The 20,898-nt window shown below is 35.2% G+C and overlaps 1 protein-coding gene across 1 annotated transcript in view; it reads left to right on the top strand.

Annotated features, from left to right (window-relative positions):
* The first annotated feature begins 11,083 nt into the window (after positions 1-11,083).
* Positions 11,084-20,898, top strand: part of si:dkey-215k6.1 (transmembrane protein 132C) — an 83,648-nt gene continuing 73,833 nt past the window's right edge. Inside the window, exon 1 of the mRNA XM_056457478.1 lies at positions 11,084-11,253. Coding sequence (XP_056313453.1) covers positions 11,095-11,253 — 159 coding nt within the window. The 5' untranslated portion in view covers positions 11,084-11,094. The remainder of the gene's footprint in view (positions 11,254-20,898) is intronic.

Below are 20,898 nucleotides of genomic sequence, written 5' to 3'. Positions count from 1 at the left end.
TCGGTACCAGTCCGTGGCCCAGTGGTTGGGGACCACTGGACTAGAGAGCCAGTAAAGAAATTGGTTTTATTATTAAGTTATTGTTTATAGTTTATTTACTTTTTTTCTGTTATTAAACTAAATTGTTGGGGAGCAGTGTCTATATCAATTCCACTCAGTTGTGATCATTTCTGTTTTGTTTTTTGTTTTTTACAAAACTTCTTTTGAGGTGTCTCAAAGAATGTCTCGCAGAACTATAATCCAGCCCTGTAGCTTGTTGCAGGTCTGTGATTTAGTGAGCATCTTTTTACTGCTTTTTCACACTGATTCAGTGATCCGTGTTGCCTCAACTAATATACAGCCGTTTCTTGTTGAAATATACATTTCTTTCTCATATTATCTGAACGAATGTACCTACGCTCTTGGCTTGATTGTAATGCGATGCAACTTGTTGTGTTTCCCAGCGCAGCCGAGCCCTGCACATGAACCCTTCTCCAGCAGTCAGCGAGGTTATCGTGGAGTGAATATATGCCTTACGAGGCTGCATTCAAATTCACTGTGACCTAAATACCACCGAGAATCTCTATGGGGAAATGACAGCGTGGAAACATGTATTGTGCGCTAGACAGTAGAGAGGGAGAATGAAGGTGAGAGAGGAAAAAAAAGAAAGATCGCTGGCATGACATTTCTGTCTCTTTTGGGCTCTGTAGTGTGTGAAGACTCTCTTGGCTCTGTTGGCAAGGCCCTACTCGCTCGCACATGGACACACACACACACACACACGCACACACACACGCACACACACACACACACTTGTATGCTATTGTGTGGTGTGTATGATAAGGCAGTGTAGCTGAACGGACCTCCACATGGTTTAGCGTCAGAGCGCTGTGCTCCACCCGTCTGTCACTGCAGTTTCTGACTTACTGGAACACCGCTGCAACCGTGCATCTCCTGACACTTTCTCTCTCTCTCTCTCTCTCTCTCTCTCTCTCTCTCTCTCTCTCTCTCTTTCATGCTTGCTTTTTTACCCTCTCGTTCTTTGTCCCATGACAGCTTTAGTTCTGGCTGGTGGCCAGCGGTCAGTAACGAGGATATGACATTGTTCTTCTTCCAATCTCTCTCTCTCTCTCTCTCTCTCTCTCTCTCTCTCTCTCTCTCTCTCTCTCTCTCTCTTTTTAAATGCTGACTCTCTAACCTGGCTTGCTTGTGCATGGTAAAATAGCAATTAGGTCAGTGTCTGGCACTATATATAGCTCACCAAACTTCCATGAAGTGATTGTTTCTCAGCACTAGGCTGAACTTGAGACTGAGCCAACCTAAAGACGATTGAATGATCTGTCTAACACTCGTATTGGAATGAGATGACATGCTGTAGGTGTACAGTCATATACTTGTACTATATATGAGATCGATATTGGCAGTGCTTGTATTTAGTATTTTTATTTTTATATTAAAACCAACATTCTGAAAACGTAGTCCTATATACGTTTCTGGAGACAACAAATTATGTAGCCAGAGATACATATGGCTGCATTTCATCTTTTAAATGAACACTACGGGGTGGTATGATGCCATTCCTTTTCGCGCATACCAGCTGACCGCTTACCTCCGTATGGACAGCTTTCCCGCTGTAACCAGTTTGTCCTGTTACCTCGCCATGCAAGTTGGTGGACTTGAGATGCAGAGAGGAGTTGACCACGATGATGGGCTTAGAGCCCGGCAAAGAGTTCCAGAAAGCAGGTGAAACAAAAACAGAATCAAAAAAATAAAATAAACAAGTAAATAACGGTGAGAATGTGGTAAAATCTAGAAACGTGGTACAAATCAGATGAGGGCTTATCTTTTTCTGGATTGCTTTTGAAAATTGTTGGTTGGGTTTAGGGAAGTGGTTTAGGGAAGGAGGAGGGTGGGTCATTTGATGAGTAAGTCAGTCAGTCATTCAGTCAGTCGACAGCGGCCTCTAGTGGGTTTACGCGAGAACAGCAGGCATGAATTGCACTCACGAGAGAAATTTGAGATCTCAAAAAGCATACACAGCGGCCTCTCGTGGATTTGTGAAAACAAAATCTGCAAAAAAACGTACCCCCTGGGATGTATTTCGCGGTCTCCAGAAATGTATATTGAGGTATGTTTTCAGAATGAGCTTGGGTTGGCTAAAACATGCTGATTATTTTGTCAGCATAACATCAGCACGAGAAGCTCAAATATTTGATGGTATGTTCGTAATAAAATTTGCAAACCAAGTTACTTTTATTCAACCAGCAATTTTTTTACAATTTATTTATTTATTTATTTGTTTGTTTGTTTGTTTGTTTGTTTGTTTGTTTGTTTTTTTGACCGGAAATGACACAGGCTTCTCCAAAAAGATAACAATATGATGTCCATCATTGTGGAAAATAATCCATATATTTTTCAGCTTTTATTTACATTTGAACAAAAATGTTAAGCCAGAATTTGTCAGGGGTATGAATAATTTCAGGTTTGACTGTAGTTTCATTTTATTGCCTATGCACAGGATAAGTGTGGCTCTTGAAAACAAACAAACAAACAAACAAACAGTTGGTTCTTGATATTAATAAAATAACTACAATGCATTTAAAGTTCGCAAAAGCAAAATAAATGCCAATAAAAGTGATTTCATTTTTGTATTTTCACTTAGATAATATTGTAATACGTAGATTATATTGTAATATTTAGTTACTAATATAACTGAAAGTCAAAACATCAAGTCAAAAAAGTAAAAATTAACAATAAAATAGACTAAGTAATGTAAGTAATGTGTATTCAAATAGCACATTTATCGTGTATGAACATACACCCAATGCACTTTACAGTGAGGAGGGGGGTCTCTTTACTCCACCACCAGTGTGCAGAATCCACTTGGATGATGTGATGGCAGCCACAGGACAACGGTGCCAGTGTGCTCACCACACACCAGCTATAAATGGAGTGGAGAGACAGTGATAGAGCCGATTTGTTGGATGGGGATGATTGGGAGGCCATGATGGGTAAGGGCCAATGGGGGGAGTTTAGTCAGCACACCGGAATTCTCTTTACGAAAAGTGCCATGGGATTTTGAATGACCACAGAGAGTTAGGACTGCGGTTTAACATCTCTTCCAAACTATGTAAACAATATAAAATTTACAAATAATCTTGGATACAAGCGGCTGAACTGAGTTTTCTTCGCAGGGTGGCAGGGCGCACCCTTATAGATAGGGTGAGGAGCTCTGTCACCCAAGAGGAGCTCGTAGTAGAGCTGTGTCTCCTCCACATCGAGAGAAGTCAGCTGAGGTGGCTCGGGCATCTGTTTCGGATGCCTCCTGGACGCCTACCTAGGGAGGTGTTCCAGGCATGTCCGACCGAGAGGAGGCCTCAGGTAAGACCCAGGACATGCTGGAGGGATTATGTCTCTCGGCTAGCCTGGGAACGCCTCGGGATCCCCCTGGAGGAGTTGGAGGAAGTATCTGAGGAGAGGGAAGTCTGGGGTTCTCTCCTAAGACTGCTGCCCCTGTGACCCAGCCCCAGAAAAGCGGATGGAGATGAGATGATTATGAAAAACTAAACAAAATGACTAAAATGAAAATTAAAACTGATGATATAACAATAAACGATAATACACTAATAAAACTAGTAGTATCTAAATAATAACAATATAATTGCTTAATAAAATGTAAAATGTATTTAACTGTATTGTTTAAAATATTGACTAATTTATAATAATCGGTTAAAGTTAAAAGTTCCTGTGAAGTAAAGGGAAAAACAATATATAGTTTTTAAAAAAATTCATGTTATTGGGCAGCACAGTGGCTCAGTGGTTAACACTGTCACCTCAAAGCAAGAAGGTTGCTGGTTCAAGTCCTAGCTGGAGCAGTTAGCATTTCTGTATGGGGTTTGCATGTTCTCCCCATGTTGGCGTGGGTGCTCCCTCCACAATTCAAAGACATGCCGTATAGGTGAATTGTATAAACTAAATTGGCAGTAGTATATGAGTGTGTAAATGAGTGTGTATGTTTCCCAGTACTGGGTTGCAGCTGGAAGGGCATCCGCTGCGTAAAACATATGGTGGAATAATTGGTGGTTCACTAAGCCAAAGGAAAATCAATGAATGTTATTGATCTGATTCATCTATGCATTCACCTCAGAATACTTTATTATTGGCTTCATTTTTCCCCAATGAGCCAATAAATTGAACAGTCCCGCTTAACATTTTTTATTTATTTTTTATCCATTTCACTCAAATGTACTGTATGTCCCAAAACTAAAGGAAAGATATGTCGATACTTCTGTTGAATCGGACCTTGAATCTTTTCAAGCGGAAATGCCATGCATACATCTGAGCCTTGTTTTACAGCTGTGCTCCAATTCCAGAATACTTTAAACCAGTGACAGATTAATTAGAGCCAGCGTGACAACTGAAAGCCCTTGGCTCGCTCTTTTTTGCAGACACCTACAGAGAAACTCTCTCAAGCGATGTCCTGAAGTACACGTTTACCTGAGTGAACCCGTCACGGGTGACAAACAGCCCTTTAAGTCTGCCTGACTGCACTTCTCTGTCCCTTCTGCCTTCGTCCAGCACTCTAAAACACGACTTTCTCAACAAAGGTTAAACAACAGGCTGGTGATGTATAGCTGTGTGCCTTCCTCTCAGCTGCTCTGGCTTTCTGAGCCACGATAAGATAAACACTCCTGCCTTTTCGGCATCTGTGGCGGCCACAAACCCTGAACCGATCGATGATGGCTAATTAATACAGCTGGGGACAATGAGACTCCTCGCTTCCCGCTTTTCCTATGCGCTTAAATTAATTATGGCTGACTGAAAAATCCAGACTGAGGGCTTGCATTTTGGCTCGGATGCCCTGGTGCTGCCTGTGCTTTCTCTTTGTATTCCTCCAAACTTATTTTGAGTTAAGATAATTGCTCAATTGCATTAGGGTTTTTTAAAGGCGGTAAGAATACACACATGATTACATACATTTAAAAACACAACTCTGCATGCATGTACAAAGGGTTATGTTATAGGTCATTTGGTTTCATAAGGACTCTTTTCACTGGTTACTCTTCTGGCAGTTGATTGTAGTAATATACAGTGGGGGGTGGGTGGGGTATTCAACATGTCATGAGTTTTTTTTTTAAAGTAATACTTCTAAAGTACCTGTTGACATGGAATTGAACCAGATTTTGATAAACTCTTGATGGTTCTGTGGGTCTCATCTATCAAACCTGATCTTTATTTTGTATTTTATATTGGATTAAAGTCAGGTGATTGGCTAGGCCATTCTACAGCTTGATTTTCTTTCTCTGAAACCATTTGAGAGTTTCCTTGGCTGTGTTTTGGATCATTGTCTTGTTGAAATGTCCACTCTGCTTTCATCCTAATCATCATGATAATGTAGATGATTGAGGCAGCTGATATTAATTTACAATAGCAAAGGGCAGAGGACTGCTGAATAACTAACGAGAGATTTTAGCTGTTGTCTGGGCTTTCACTGCCTTTCTACACCTCCCTTTCTTCATGTGTTCAGTACTTTTTTCCTGTGTCATTTCATTTTATTACACAACTGAATTTGTAAACTAATTAATATTGTTTTTTTTTCATATATGAATTTCTTTGGTTCTTACCAACATGAAAAATTTCAAGTTAACAGCACCTTTAGAAATAGGTTTTCAGAGAAAAATGATGCGTTGAATTATCTTTTCCCCCCACTGTATGTCAGTATATTATTCTCTTTAAGAACGTGTTGATAAAAAAAGAGTTTCAACACATATTCATGACTAAATTGATATATTAATGAAAGTGTGTGTTTGTTTCTGTCTGATTTTTAAATTGCTCATTTAATGAGTTTCATTTTCTCATTGATAAAAAATACTCATTATACTTTTGTACATTGTGTGTTTTTAAACTTGGCATCTGAAGAATTGTCAGTGACTGGTTTTTGGGTGTCGTATGACTTGCCAAATTTTATTATGTTATTTTAGAGCTACCATTCTTCCAGTGTATATCCTTTTGTGCTTTCACAAAAGTTTGATTGAAAAAAGTAAGTCATACTGTACAAAATGTGAGTTTCAATGAGACTTTTGAAACCTATTTTAATCCCACTGGGAACTATTGTGATTTTTTTTCTGTTCTGAAAAGTTCTGAAAGCTCAAAAAATGGCTTTGGGCTTTTACATGAATTTTTTTTTTGATTGGAAATGTTTCAACAACATGCACAGTGATGCATAATTCTTTATTTAGACATGTTGGTTGTTCTGCAGTCAAACAGAAGTAAATGAGTCTGCAAGTCTAACACAAGTCTGAAAACAAATCTAGATGAGTCTGCAAGTTTAACAAGTCTCATTTAAGACAGAGCTGTCCTGTCTATATTATACTTTTTAGGAAGGGCAGAGTATTAAAAAAAACGTGCATGACTTGTTTTAGTTGAGCTTGTTTTAGGGTCTTGAATAGATCCTGCGGTTTCACCTGCCCTGACCATATTGAAAATATCACCCAAAGTTGTTGGGCCTCTAGCATTTGCATTACTTTGGCTCAGCCAGTGCTTAGGAAGCAAGAGGTTTTAATGTCTCACACAGCCTATAGCTGGAGTTTTGAATAAAATGAGATAATTAAAAAAAAACTAAGAATATAACTTTTCAGTTATATATAAATGCTGTATTTATAGCACAGAAACCAATAGGGTTTGCTTTGCTTTGGCTTTTTCAGGGTTAATTATTGTGATATTCTGATTGCAACAGAGAAATACTGGGAAATCTCTGTAGATTGATGGTATTTCGTGCCGTTCAGCCTCATAACTTTAAAATGTATTTATACGTTAGGCTAGAGATTCATTAGGCAACGGTTTCTACTGTTCTGATGTCAGCTTCAGATGTGTATGAATGGCGGAAGAAAGTTGTTCCTCGTACAAAAGGACTTTTGAGACTCCCCATGTTTGATTTTCACATGAGTATGCCATCAAACTGTTGTATAAACGCAATATCACACGACTAGCAGTGCGATATGGCTGTATATCGGCACTGATGGGGGGCACAAAGGCATTCAGCCTGCGACTTTGAGCCAATGCACGCCTCCCACCAGTGCTGATACACAGCCATATCGCACTGCTACTCGTGTGAAATTGCTCAAATCACTGTTAATTTGAAACTACATAGATCATATAAATTGATAGTCTCACTTGGGTGTTTCCCATTGCTGGGTTGCAACTGGAAGAACATCCGCCACATAAACATATGCCAGAGTAATTGGTGGTTCATTACGTTCTGGTGACCCCTGATTAACCAGGGACTAAGCCAAAGGATACACTGTAAAAAATAAATACGTAAAATTTACAGTAAAAAATGGCAGCTGTGGTTGCCAGTATTTTACCATTAAAAATACAGAACAAGCCGTAAAAGTAATTTCTCGTTTTAATTTCTCATCTTTACAGTAAACTACCATATTTCATTAATTCATAGATGTAATATGTCTGTATTTTGAATTACCAACATCTACACATCTTTTGTTACACAGATGGGCACGTTAACACATCCCAGCCATTTGCTGGTGATGATGAGTAAGTTACATAATGAACCAATCCTCATCACTAACAACTTTTCCCACAAGTAGAAAAGTGTATCAGTGTGTAGAAGGTGCTCAGTGTCATTCACACAGCTACTAAACACCAGTATGGTAACACGCATCAAATTAAAGTCATGAAATAAACATTGTCAACATTAGATGTAACATAAATCTCTAATGTACATAACTGATGGGGAAACAACTAAAAAGACCCATAGTAATGTCAACAAAAAGCATAAAAGGTGATTTGCCAGGCAGGGAATTCTGGGAAAGTCAATTTACGGTTATTTGCCGTATATATTAAGGAAACATACTGTTAACCAGGTTACAGATTTTTACTGTAGCATTTTTACAGTTTTTTTCAGTGTAGTGAGTGAGTAAACTTCAACATGACTATGATTTTACATACTTCATTTTACATACTTTAACATGTAGAAGATGTAAAATGGAAATTTTGGTGTTTACTTGTAGCATGACAACCGTTAACAATCAAACACAATGGCATGCAATTCTATGCAGTTTCCTAATGGTCACTGTTGTTACAAACTGGTGTGTAAATCCTCATTTAACCAACATAATAATAAAGGAGGCATGACAGTTGTTCTCAAGTTACAAGATTTTTTATGATTAAATGGGTTATTTTTGATGTCAAGGTTGTGGGTTCAGTTCCCAAGAAAATCCAGAACATAATTTAGGTCACTCTGGAAAAAAGCATCTGCCAAATGCATATGAATGTAAATGTAAAATAAAAGAAATGACAGAATTCCCACAATGCCTCCTTTGCCGTACGCTCTTATGCCCTCTGCTTATTATCCAGCCGTTTATAATGCCTAACAACTTTCCTGGAAGACAGAGAGTAAGTTTGCTGTCCTCTCCACTTCTCATCTGCTTCTACATAACTAATCCTCTTAACGCCTCTGAAAGTCCTGTTCAGCGTGCTTGTGTTTGCGTATAATTGTGCGAGTGCGCTTTTTCTTGTCTATGGCTCATTGTTCGCTGCAGCCGAGTGTTTGGGCAAGATCGCTGTCTGACTCGAACTGAAACTGGAGTGAATAATGACAAAACGCTCGTACTATTCAGAGAAATGACATTGCGCTTCCAGAAGAGACAGAGAGGGACTGTGACTGATTCTTTTTTCCTTGCTCTCATTCTCCATAACATTATTTGTCTCTCGTTTTCTGACCGACCGCCCCCCCCCTCCCCTCCCTTCCTCTGCTCCCTGTAGACGCACGCCATCTCTGCAATAAAGTATTGTCTGTTGGTTTATTGATTCATTTACTGCTTCGAGAACATTCTTTTTGAAGGAGGAAGGGGTCAGACAGCAGCGCATCCATCAAGCAGCCGATTGGGCCAGTGTAATTGAACTCATTTCGGGGGTGTCATAACAAGGATGGAGGGGGGAGGCGGTTATTTGGCCCCTGTTGATCTGGGGTCAGAGGTCAACTCGGAGCATTTAGAGGGGTCGTGATCTAACTGCTCGTGTTCATTCACGAGAAACAGAGGAGAGAGGAATCAGGGAGGGTTTGCTGTCATTCAGGGAAATGGATTTTGCTTTTCGCATCAGGCTTGGCGCTTTGTGCGTGCAAATAGCAGAACAAGACATTTCACTCTTGGTGTAGAGTTTTTAACTTTGGGGTGTATTCAGCCAAGAAATGCACATCGTGATTAACCAAGGGTCTTTTTCTGTTTATTTTTTGGTTTGTTTTGTGCTGTTAAGAGTTCATTTAAAAGGTCAAATGCAAGCTATGCCCATTTACACTAATGTACAGTGAAATACAATCCATTTATTTTTCTATGATTTGGCCTTTCTTTCACAATGCACTTTTTGATAGTATTCTCCAAAGAGAGTACATTTTGATAAGTTTTTACATTGTTGTGTGGTATTTAAAAGCAACTGATAGATATCTGTTTATATTTATATGTGCCTGTTTTATGAAATTCACTTTCGCTGTGTTTCGAAAGATAAAGGAGTCATTCTTTGTCAACCAAATTTGAGACATTTCCCTGCCTCAAATATTCTGATTCTGATAATCATAAATATTTCTTTAAAAAAAAACAGCATATTAAATGTAATGGGTGTATATTTAGAAGTACACTAAATATTTACATTTATTTTTACAGGAGATCAAAATTACATTTGGAGTAGGGCTGCATGATGTTGGAAAAAAACTGGCATTGCAGTACTTTATTTTCTGCGATGCTTATTGCATTGTTGAGAATAATTTTAATAGATGAAATGAATAGCTCCATTTGGAAAGAATTAATAATTTTAGGATAATTTTGGATGAAAATAGGATGATTTTGTAATACAGCGCATCCGCATAAAAGGCAGACCAAATCACAAGCAAGGATATAGTAAAACAAAGTTGGAATTTAAATAATGCTTTATGGTTTTTCTGAGAGAGTATTCAGGTGCACAAATTGAATAATTAAATGTAAAATAAATAAAATGTTATAATCTTTATAGCATATATCAGGGCGATTCAATTTTCAGCCCACTTTGCACTAAGCTAAGCTTTGCACATTTTTTTAGTGATCAAAAACTCCATTTTTATACAGCTTATACTTTTATTTAATAAAGAACAAATTCTTTAAAAATTGTATCTTGTTTCCCCTCAATTAAAGGTTTCCCTCATTGAAAATAATTGGATAGAACAAAATTGTTAACCACCCCTTGAGTTTATTCATTGGATGTGATTACAAGAAACCCTTCAGATTGTTTATTCCAATATCTTAGGAGATAATTTATGTGCATTAAACACAATCATACCAGTGGATTGTGCACACTAATTTAGAATCTATATATATTGAGGAGATCAATTATTCATCTCCTAAATGGATTTTTTTATAATGTGTTCAGTAATCAGATTGGATTTTTGTTGTTGCACTTTAAACATTGAAGCAGAATGTTCATTTTTATTCCCTTTTTATTTGCCTTAACTGCTTTTGGATATATAAACACTGTTATTATTAGTTTCATATTTGTTTTTATTAAAATTGGTTTATAGCACACACATTTATGTATGAAAAACATGCATAATTCTATATCGGTGCAAATAAACAAGTATGTTTTCAGTTTGTGGTCTGTAAAGCATATTCTTTCATACCTTTTCTCCTGGTATTCTTCTTTTATGGCCTTATTTGTTTAAATGCTGGTATAGACATTGATTAATATGTGGCTCCATCAGTAAATTGTTAGATTGTGTACATTTTAGTGATAAAAAACAAAACAAATGTAACTTACTTTACATACTATACTTTAATCTTTTGAATGCAAATGATAGAGCAAATATTGTAAAAACTAGAAATGTAGCTTGTTTTTTTCTATTGACACTGTTAGTGAGAATCTTTTAACAGCACACATGCTAAATTGGCTTAGAAATGCTTTTTTTTTGCATGTAAGTAACAGAAAGCTGACTGAAAACTCCTACAGGTGCATTACAATCCTTGGTTTTTACAATCCTTCAGGCCAGCTGCAGAAATAGCAGTGCCCACGTCTCATCTGGACATCTGTCTTTCTCTTTTCCTCAACAGACTTGATGGTTCCTACTACGAGATCATGTGGGTGGACTTCGAGATTGACAATTTCATCACATTGCGGTCATCGCAGTCCGTCCGCTGGCAGATCGAGTATCCATCCACTGGAGCGTCAGCTGAGGTCATCTCCACCATCTACATCAGCCAGCGAGACATCCAGGGCATCGTGCCCATCGCTGAGGTGAGAGCAACACACACGCTTTCTTGCCTTGTCCATATATTCAAGGTTATGATGATATCCCCACAAATATTTTTAAATGTTGTTCCTGTTGAATAGGAAATAAAAAAAATATATATATATGTATAACTGGAGAAATTCTGTGTGAAGGCCCTGGTATACTTCAAATGAAATGGAAGAAAAAAAACGTTTTCGTTTTCTGTTTGAGTGATTGTATACTATTTTCGAGCATTCAGAGGCTGGTACTGATCTACTCCTAAACACAACAACAATGTTGGTGCTTAGAGAAGAACAGTTTTATAAGGCTCTGCTCTGTAAAAACTTGACTCTCCAGATTGTACATGTTGATGTTGTTTTCTTGTCTGACCTCCGTGGAATGAGAAAGAATCAGGGTCGAAGTCAACTAGCGCCAAAGAAGGCGTTAAAGAAGTTTCAGAACACACCCACTGATTGCATAAACACAATGCACCAATGTTAACTAAAAGGTGTTTTGCATGCCCCTATAAAAGTTCGCTTTGGTACTTGGTTTCGAACTGCCGAAAAAAATTCAAATCAGAACTTTGTTTTAGCCGGATTTTGTTTAAAATCGTTTTAAAAGCGTTTCTGTGTGGAGTTTGCATGTTCTCCCTGCGTTCGCGTGGGTTTCCTCCGGGTGCTCCGGCTTCCCCCACAGTCCAAAGACATGTGGTACAGGTGAATTGGGTTGGCTAAATTGTCCGTAGTGTATGGGTGTGAATGACTGTGTGTGGATGCTTCCCAGAGATGGGTTGCAGCTGGAAGGGCATCTACTGCGTAAAACATGTGCTGGATAAGTTGGCGGTTCATTCCGCTGTGGCAACCCCGAATTAATAACGGGACTAAGCCGAAAAGAAAATGAATGAATAAATAAATGAATGAATGAATGAATGTTTGAAATATACCTTAAATCATGACAGAATGTCTTTAAAAATGCTGATTTCTAACACTGGCATTCAAGCATCAGTCAGTCTCACAGTATTTTATGCTTTAATATTTATATGTTTTATAATATATATTTTTAACGTCACATTGAGTCCTTTGTGTCATCAGGGTTTTCTTTTGATGAAACAGAGAGAAGATTTTTTTCAACACATTTCTAAACATAATAGTTTTAATAACTCATTTCTAGTAACTGATTTATTTTATCTTTACCATGATGACAATAAATAATATTTGACTAGATATTTTTTAAGACACTTCTATACAGGCTAAAGTGACATTTAAAGGCTTAACTAGGTTAATTAGGTTAACTAGGCATGTTAGGATAGTTTGGCAAGTTATTGTATAGTGATAGTTTGTTCTGTGTACTATCGAAAAAAAATAGCTTAAAGGGGCTAATTATATTGACCTTAAAATGTTTTTAAAAAAAATTAAAAACTGCTTTTATTCTAGCTGAAATAAAAGAAATAAGACTTTCTCCAGATGAAAAAAATATTATCAGACATACTGTGAAAATTTCCTTGTTGTCTTAAACATCATTTGGGAAATAATAAAGAAAATAAATAAATTCAAAAGGGGGCTAGCTAATTATTCGGATTCGGATTATATAATAATTCATATATATATATATATATATATATATATATATATATATATATATATATATATATATATATATATATATATATATATATATATATATATATATATGTATATATGTATATATATATATATATATGTATATGTATATATATATGTATATATATATATATATGTATATGTGTATATATATATGTATATATATATATATATATATATATATATATATATATATATATATATGTGTGTATATATATATATATATATATATATATATATATATATATATATATATATATATATATATATATATATATATATATATATATATATATATATATATATATATACACATATATATATATATATACACATATGTATATGTGTGTGTGTATATATAACTACCGATAAATACACACACACATAGCACCTGTTATGTTTCATTTACATTATATGATTTTTTTTTTTTTTTTTATTATTTATAAATTATTTTAAATCCACATCAAGTCGATTGTGTTTGCATTTGATGAAACTCAAGACCCCATTGGCCTAAATGTATTTCATGATTACAGTAATTTATATTAAATTATTAATTTAGGTAAGATTAGTTTCCATTTATTTCATTAGATTTCCTTGACAGTTAAGCAGTTCTCTAATTTAAATATAGATGTTTACACTTTTTTGTCTTATCGAGTCCATTAGCTGGAATTTATTTTAACTCTAAGCATTTATTTATAATAAATTAATAATTAATAAATGAGTATTTAGTTCATATTCGTTCAAATTTACGTGACAGTTAAGCAAGCCTACCACTAATTGATTTATGAATTGATTGATAGATTTTTTCATTCCTCCAGCACATCTCAGTCTCACACTTCCAGACTTTAGACTAGCATAAGGATACTGTCTAACTGTCTACTGTCTAGCAGCCAACCACAGTTTGATATGTATATATATGCCATTTCTGAGCAGTCAGTTGTAAGTGATGAAACTGTATAAAGATCATCCACCTGAAGTGTGTTTAGGCAGGTAGAGATTAAACTCTACAGCGATTTAAGTCTGTAAGTCTTTCAGATAAGCAGACTCCTGTGGTTCTGTGCGATACGAACAGCAATACTTTGTCATGTCAGAACCATAGGACGCAAAGAGCGCTTATAGCAAATAGACTCTCGGAAACACAGCATGAGCAGTCAATAGTGAAGATGAAAGAGCAAGAGAGATGTGTGGCTGTATCTGCTCCAAAGGTAAAGCTGGCGTGAAGAATTTTCATTATATAATGGCCTTGTGTTCCCCTCATGACGAACAGTACAGATTTTCACTTCTGTAATTTCTACTCTTACTGTTTTTTGAAATTATTATTATTATTCATAGAGGTGATTCTATTCTTCTGTTCACTAATATAAATTCTTTACAGTTAAAAAACAATAGGTTGTTGAAATTCAATTTTGATAATTCAGTACTTGCCAAACACAAGTTACTTCCTGTTTTACTTTTAATGAAAAAAGAAAAAATTAGGCAAAAGAAGATTGAAAAAATGTGGTCAGATGAATCTCAGGATCATCTCAGACTGGTTTCTTGAACATGACAATGAGTTCACTGTACTCAAATGGCCACCACAGTCACCATAACTCACCATTGTCCAATTGATTGTCTTTGGGATATGGTGAAACAGGAGATTCGGATCATGGATGTGCAGCTGACAAATCTGCAGCAACTGCGTGATGTTATCATGTCAATATGGACCAAAGTCTCTGAGGAATATTTCCAGCACCTTGTTGAATCTACAGTATGCCACAAAAGATTAAGACAGTATTGAAGGCAAAGCGGGTCCAACCCAGTAATAGTAAGGTGTAATAAAGGGACCAGTGAGTGTATTATGTACGTTTCCTATCTGAACAAGTTGTCTGTCATCATTTACAAAAAACAGCCATTGACTTTCATGATATTTTTTCGTTCCTACTATGGAAGCAAAAGCCTGCTTTTCTCCAACATTCTTCAGAATATCTCGTTTTGTGTTGAACAGAAGAAAGGATTGAAGTTTGAAACCTTTCTTTGAAAGACTGGTAATAAATATGAATATTTGATTGAAGAGCTAAACCACTTTTTAAAGCTGCATTCAGATGATTAAATTAGCCACAATTATAGCCACTGTATGTATATATACATGTACAGTATATTTCTTATATAGATTGTTTATCAAGTCTTTTGAATGTTACTTTTGAATTCTGTTACATTCTGTCAATATTGTAACATAAAGATAACAGAAATCACAATTCTAAGCTTTTTAGCCAAAAGTTTCACATACTAATTGCTTAAAAATACCAATGAAATTATGTTTAAAAGACAACCCACTGTGTGATTTGTTCCATTTTATATTATAACAAGATTTAGTTTTGGTGTTAAAACTTTTCAGATGAAAGTATTCTTTCAGCAAAAGCACACATATTTACTTAATGTGTGAGTGTAGATTACATAATTTCTTGTATCTTGTTGTTGGAGTTAAGTCTGTCAGTTTCAATATAAAGTATGGCACAATACACATTTTTATAAAATAAACATTGTTTTTAAACAATTTAAAATTGAGAAAATAAATAAACTGAATTAATATAATATAATATAATATAATATAATATAAGTAAAATAAAATATTTTGATTTCATAGTAATACATAAAACATGATGTAAAAAATACACTGAATAATTCAGATAGCATGTTTTGTATACTGTATACAAGACACTTTTTTTCCAGAAAATATATTGTTATAGCCTTTAAGACATTAGGCTCTATTTTAATAATCTAGGCTCAAAGTCTAAAGCACATGATGCAAAAGCATTATGGACGTGTCCAAATCCACTCTTGCTATTTTAAGACTGGAATAAACCAATCAGAGTTTAAGGAAACGGTGTTATACGCACTCCACTGAAGACATCCATTAGCCTACATAATTAATTTTGTTTGTCAAGTGCAAAGATTTGTTTAAAAACCATTTCTAAATTTAGTTTTAATGTCCAGCAAATGAATAAATGAACAATAATAATGAAGTGTGGTCAAAAAACTGAGTTTTATCCAAAGACGCATATTCTCCATATGGTTCAAAACCTGACAAGTGGACAAATCTGAGCTTGTTTTTAATAAAGCAAATATAAATATGCATATTAATAATAATAATACAAAAGCAAGTTGTCATGAATAAACTGAAAAAATAAAACAATGTGAAGAAGGCTTGGAGGCATGCAGTGGTTTTTATATTTATGTAGAAATGTTTATGTTGCACAGTCTAATTTAGTTCCTCAAAATAGCAAGGCACCAACAATGTGCCTTAACACACCACTTTTCTAGACCGGAACACCCATAAGTCCAGAAAGTGCCACAAATAGATTTGCTATTTAAACAACGCAGCGGAAAATGGGAAAATTACTGACAATATTCTAAAAAATAGCAACACGTCGGGGCAAACACGTCTTGCACCTTATTGGGCCAGGTGTATGATAGAGCCCATTGTGATCAATGTCAATAAGTAGCCCAGTATTCAAATAACTAAAAATACAACCATTTTAAAAAATAGAATCATTTACTTTTAGCTATTTAGCAGATGGTTTTGAATTGAAAAGGCATTCAGCGATTCGACAAGAAGAGGAAATACACAAAAGAAGTGCTAATTATACAAAGGAACTGATAGTGCTCAGAGCGTTAGGCGCTAGAGTTAGGGGAGTGTGTATTTTTACGAGAAAGAAGAGTGTTTCTACAGGTGGTTTGTCAAGCCCACTCACTTTTTTTAACAGGCACACTTTTATAAGTCCAACATGTTTTTTTAATTGCATGTTTAATTGCATGTAATTGAATGTAGTGCAAATGTGCAAAACTGGTACAAGTGATGGTTTCCACAGGTGGTTTGTAAAGCCCACTGACTTGTGTGAGGCACACTTCTATAAATGCACAATGTTTTTTTAGGAGATATGGAGTGATTGTAAGAATGTGTGTGGTGCAAATGCGCAAAACTTGTGCAAGTGATGTTGAAATGACAGAAAGATGAAAAGAGTGCGTTTTCTACAGGTGGTTTGTCAAGCCCACTCACCTGTGTGAGGAACACACAGAATTTCAAAAATGTTTTGAGGTTGTCATGTGGTTGGGAGTCATCCATCACCCATCACCGGTATACAGTATCTGCTTATGACCTCTCTTTAGACATGATGTTGACCTGAAGCTGTAATGTGGAAAATAGAGGATCAGGTGTGGGCTGATGCCTCCTGCATAATCACCAGGCCACGACCCGACACCTTGGCTTTATTGAAATCACCCTTGTGTTTTGATCTTCTGATAGGTCAGGTCATGTGTTTGTCTCCTGTTGTTTGGGGCTCCATGATATATGTGCCTCCAGCAGGGGGGAGAGGTGACTCTCACAGCCCCCGATCTACGCTCTCCTGCTGGGGTACATGATTCCAGCACACTCCTATCAACTCCGCTCACCATGGAGCCATCAGTGGCTTTTTCCACTGTGGGGGAAGTCATAGATAACGGGACAAGGTTGGAGTGTGTTGTTGTTGTTTTTATGTAACTCGTATCATTTTCAATTACAATTAAAGATCGCTTGAAGTGCCTTGGAATGCGCAGTAATGTGAAAATATTCAGCACATTTTACTAAATTATTTTTTATCAAATAAATAGTCACGTTAAAATTGTACTCATGATTATTGTTTTTATGTAAACGTTGTTGATTTATATGCATATATAAAAAACTAAATGAAAAATATGAATGTTTTGCTAATTATTATGTCCTTATTATCCTTATTATTATTATGTCCCTTTTTTCCCTTCCACCTCTTCATCTTTCACTCTCTATGACACATCTACAATGACATCCAGTCCAAACCTCTTAAAGTTAGAGCTTGTTAGAGTCCCTGAGTAGCTGTCAGTGAAGACAGGCAGAGACTCGTGGCTTCAGAGACTTGCAGGCAGAAAAGGTCAGAAGATGAAAGGCGGTCCATGCTGGAGTCCTGGACTTCCAGCACTGATCATTAAGAAAACACACACACACACACATACACACCAGAAAACAGGAGGAAAAATGGAGGCACAGGGTGTGATAAAGGTTAGTGATGTTTTGTGTAGAAGATTGAGTTTATACATCAGCAGTGGTTAGTAAGATCCATTTGATTTCAACATCAAAACCTCGCTTTCCAAGCCCATTTACCCCGTAAATAAACTCTTAACAGGACATTTTTGTGCTCAGAGTAGCTTTTAGTACTTGGTGAGTTCCAGTAGAGATACGACCTATTAGCGATAATTTGCCTCGCCATGTAGACGCTATTTTACCCACAATGAGTATGTAGTGAAAGAGGCTATTTCACCCCTCTCCTCTCTTTGGTGTTGAAAGCCAGTTATAAATTGGATCAGTGTGGCTGTTTCCTTACATCTGAGCTGCTGTGTAATTCTGCTTTGGGCTTGTTAGAGTGTTTTAAGCCCCAGACGCTGAAACCTCCAGGCCATTTTAGAGCTCTTTTCCATCTCTCTCTCTCTCTGCCTTCACACTCACCTTTTCTCATATATACGTTTTCAGTATGTGACCCCTGTATCTTATCTTTTAGCCGCGGGTGTATTTGTGCGTTTTTCTCATGGGAAGAGATGTTCATTAAAATATTTCAAGTGATATCAGTCATATTATTAAGTTCAAGTTGTTTTATTGGCATGACATTTTGTACATCATTGCAAAACATTTTAGTCATGTATAAAACTAGCATCATCAAATGAATAAAATTATGAAATTAAAATAAATGACAGAGAGAAAAAAGGAATAAAAACAGGTAATGTCTTTAATAATTATATGAATTATAATATTATATATATATATATATATATATATATATATATATATATATATATATATATATATATATATATATATATATATATATATATATATATATATGTATGTGTATATATATATAATTATTCACATGTTTATATATATAATTATTCATATGTTTATTTTGTTATTAATATTATTATCACTGAAATTGTTACAAAAAATACAACATTTCTGATATTAGTTATAATAATTACAATATTTATATAATTACTAATGAATTAATGAAGTTATAATACCTACAAACTTAATAATTCAATTTAATAATTGCTAATTAATAATGCAATCATACATGTTAATTCTCTCTCCATCTCTCTCTCTCTCTCATATACCTCCTGTTTTCACACTCACCGTTTCTCCTATCTATGTGTTCAGTATTTGACCCCTGTATCTTATATTTTAGCTGTTTGTGTGTTTCCTCAAGGGAAAAGTTGTTCATTAAAATATTTTGAGTGAAATAAATATCATAATGAGTGTTAATGAACTTTTTATATGGCCAAAAAACATTAGATATGTGGCTAACAAGGAAGAAAAAAGTGAATGGGCTGTTTTTACTGATGCTTCTGTGAGTTTAAGATTACTGTTGAGTTTACATATACAATAATTGGTGATTTTGATCATTTAAACTTATTTAATTATTATAATTATTTTTGTGAATTAGAAGATATAATTCTACAATTAATTGAGTTTTATTTTGTTTAAAATTTGTACTTTTCTTTTTTGGTAATATCGATTTGTTGTTTTTGTAAAAACTGTTCAAGTTCAAATGCATAACAATTAATATAGTTACCTTTTCAAAGTAATAATAGCAATAATAATAATAATAATATTAATAATAATAATAATAATAATAATAATAATTATTATTATTATTATTATTATTATTATTATTATTATTATTATTATTATTATTATTATATATTATAATAATAATAACAATATCAATGTATAGATATGAAATATAAATATGCATATGATGCAATTGAAATATAAATTTAAATATCTTTGTAACAAAATATTTTTGTTTTTATCACATCACATCATTTGACACATCATGTCAAAACAAACTTTTATTTTGGTTGCGATTAATCACGATTAATCTTTGCTTAGCACTATAAAATAGACAACATCTCTGATATTAGTTTTAAGAATTACAATTATTAATAGAAATACTAATTAATTACTGCAATTATAATAATTACACATGTAATGATTGCTAATTAATAATTACTAATTAATGATGCAATTATAAGTATAAAATCTCTTTCCATCTCTCACATAAATTTCCTGCATTTACACTCACCTTTTCTCCAATATATAAGTTCAGCATGTGACCCCTATATCTAATCTTTAGCTGTGAGTAAGTGTGTGTGTGTGCGCGTGTTTCCTCGCAGTTTGAGTTGTTCCCAGTGGAGTGAGCAGAAGCAGTTGAGTGTCTGAGAGGTAATTAATTCTTAATTGGAACACTTGTTTATCTTTGTTGTTTGAAGATTCCAATGAGTTGCCGAAATACCCAGCGGGCCATGTAGCTACGAGAGGGGCGGCGCTTTCAGCTGTGCAGCTTAATACCAGTCTGCCTGCGTTTGTTTACATTAGGGAAAGATAGCAAGAAAGAGAGAGAGATCTGTTTTAATAGCGTCCCTATTTGAAATTAGGAAGTTGCACGCGGATGAGCTGGTGCTGTGGAGAGACAGGCAAAGAGGAGATTTAAATGAATTGCTTGTGCAGTATCGTGCTTTATTTCGATTACTGTTTCATGTTGTGTGGATGATTAATGGAGTGCAGCGGTGGAGATGTGTGGACAGACAATCGCAGCGTGAGCGATTGAGGAGGTGGTGGATGTGTTCGAGAGGAGTTCGGAAATGAGGAGTGTCTGTGAATGTGAATTTGTGGTTAATTGCGGCTTGTTATGTTTTGTTGTGGGAGATTGTTTTACCTTGTACTTATCTGCTATACTGTAATAATATTTATTTCTTTGCATAAGTGTGTTGAGGCAATATTTTTATTTCCGAAAAACAATGGAACAGCATTGATAGAAGTAATTAAACAGTTTTTAAAAAGAAAGATAAAATAATGGCCTTTGATTATCCCTTATTGGTTTCTACAGGCATACATAATGCATGTTTTAGGGCAATTTTTTTGGAAATGGCCTAAATTTGAACTACCATATACTGTAAAACTCAAAAAGTTAATGTAACTCAAACCATTTGAGGAAACTGATTGCGACA

Source organism: Danio aesculapii, chromosome 5 (genome assembly GCF_903798145.1).
Source record: "Danio aesculapii chromosome 5, fDanAes4.1, whole genome shotgun sequence".
Taxonomy (NCBI): Eukaryota; Metazoa; Chordata; class Actinopteri; order Cypriniformes; family Danionidae; genus Danio; species Danio aesculapii.
This window is presented reverse-complemented; position numbering and strand designations above follow the sequence as displayed.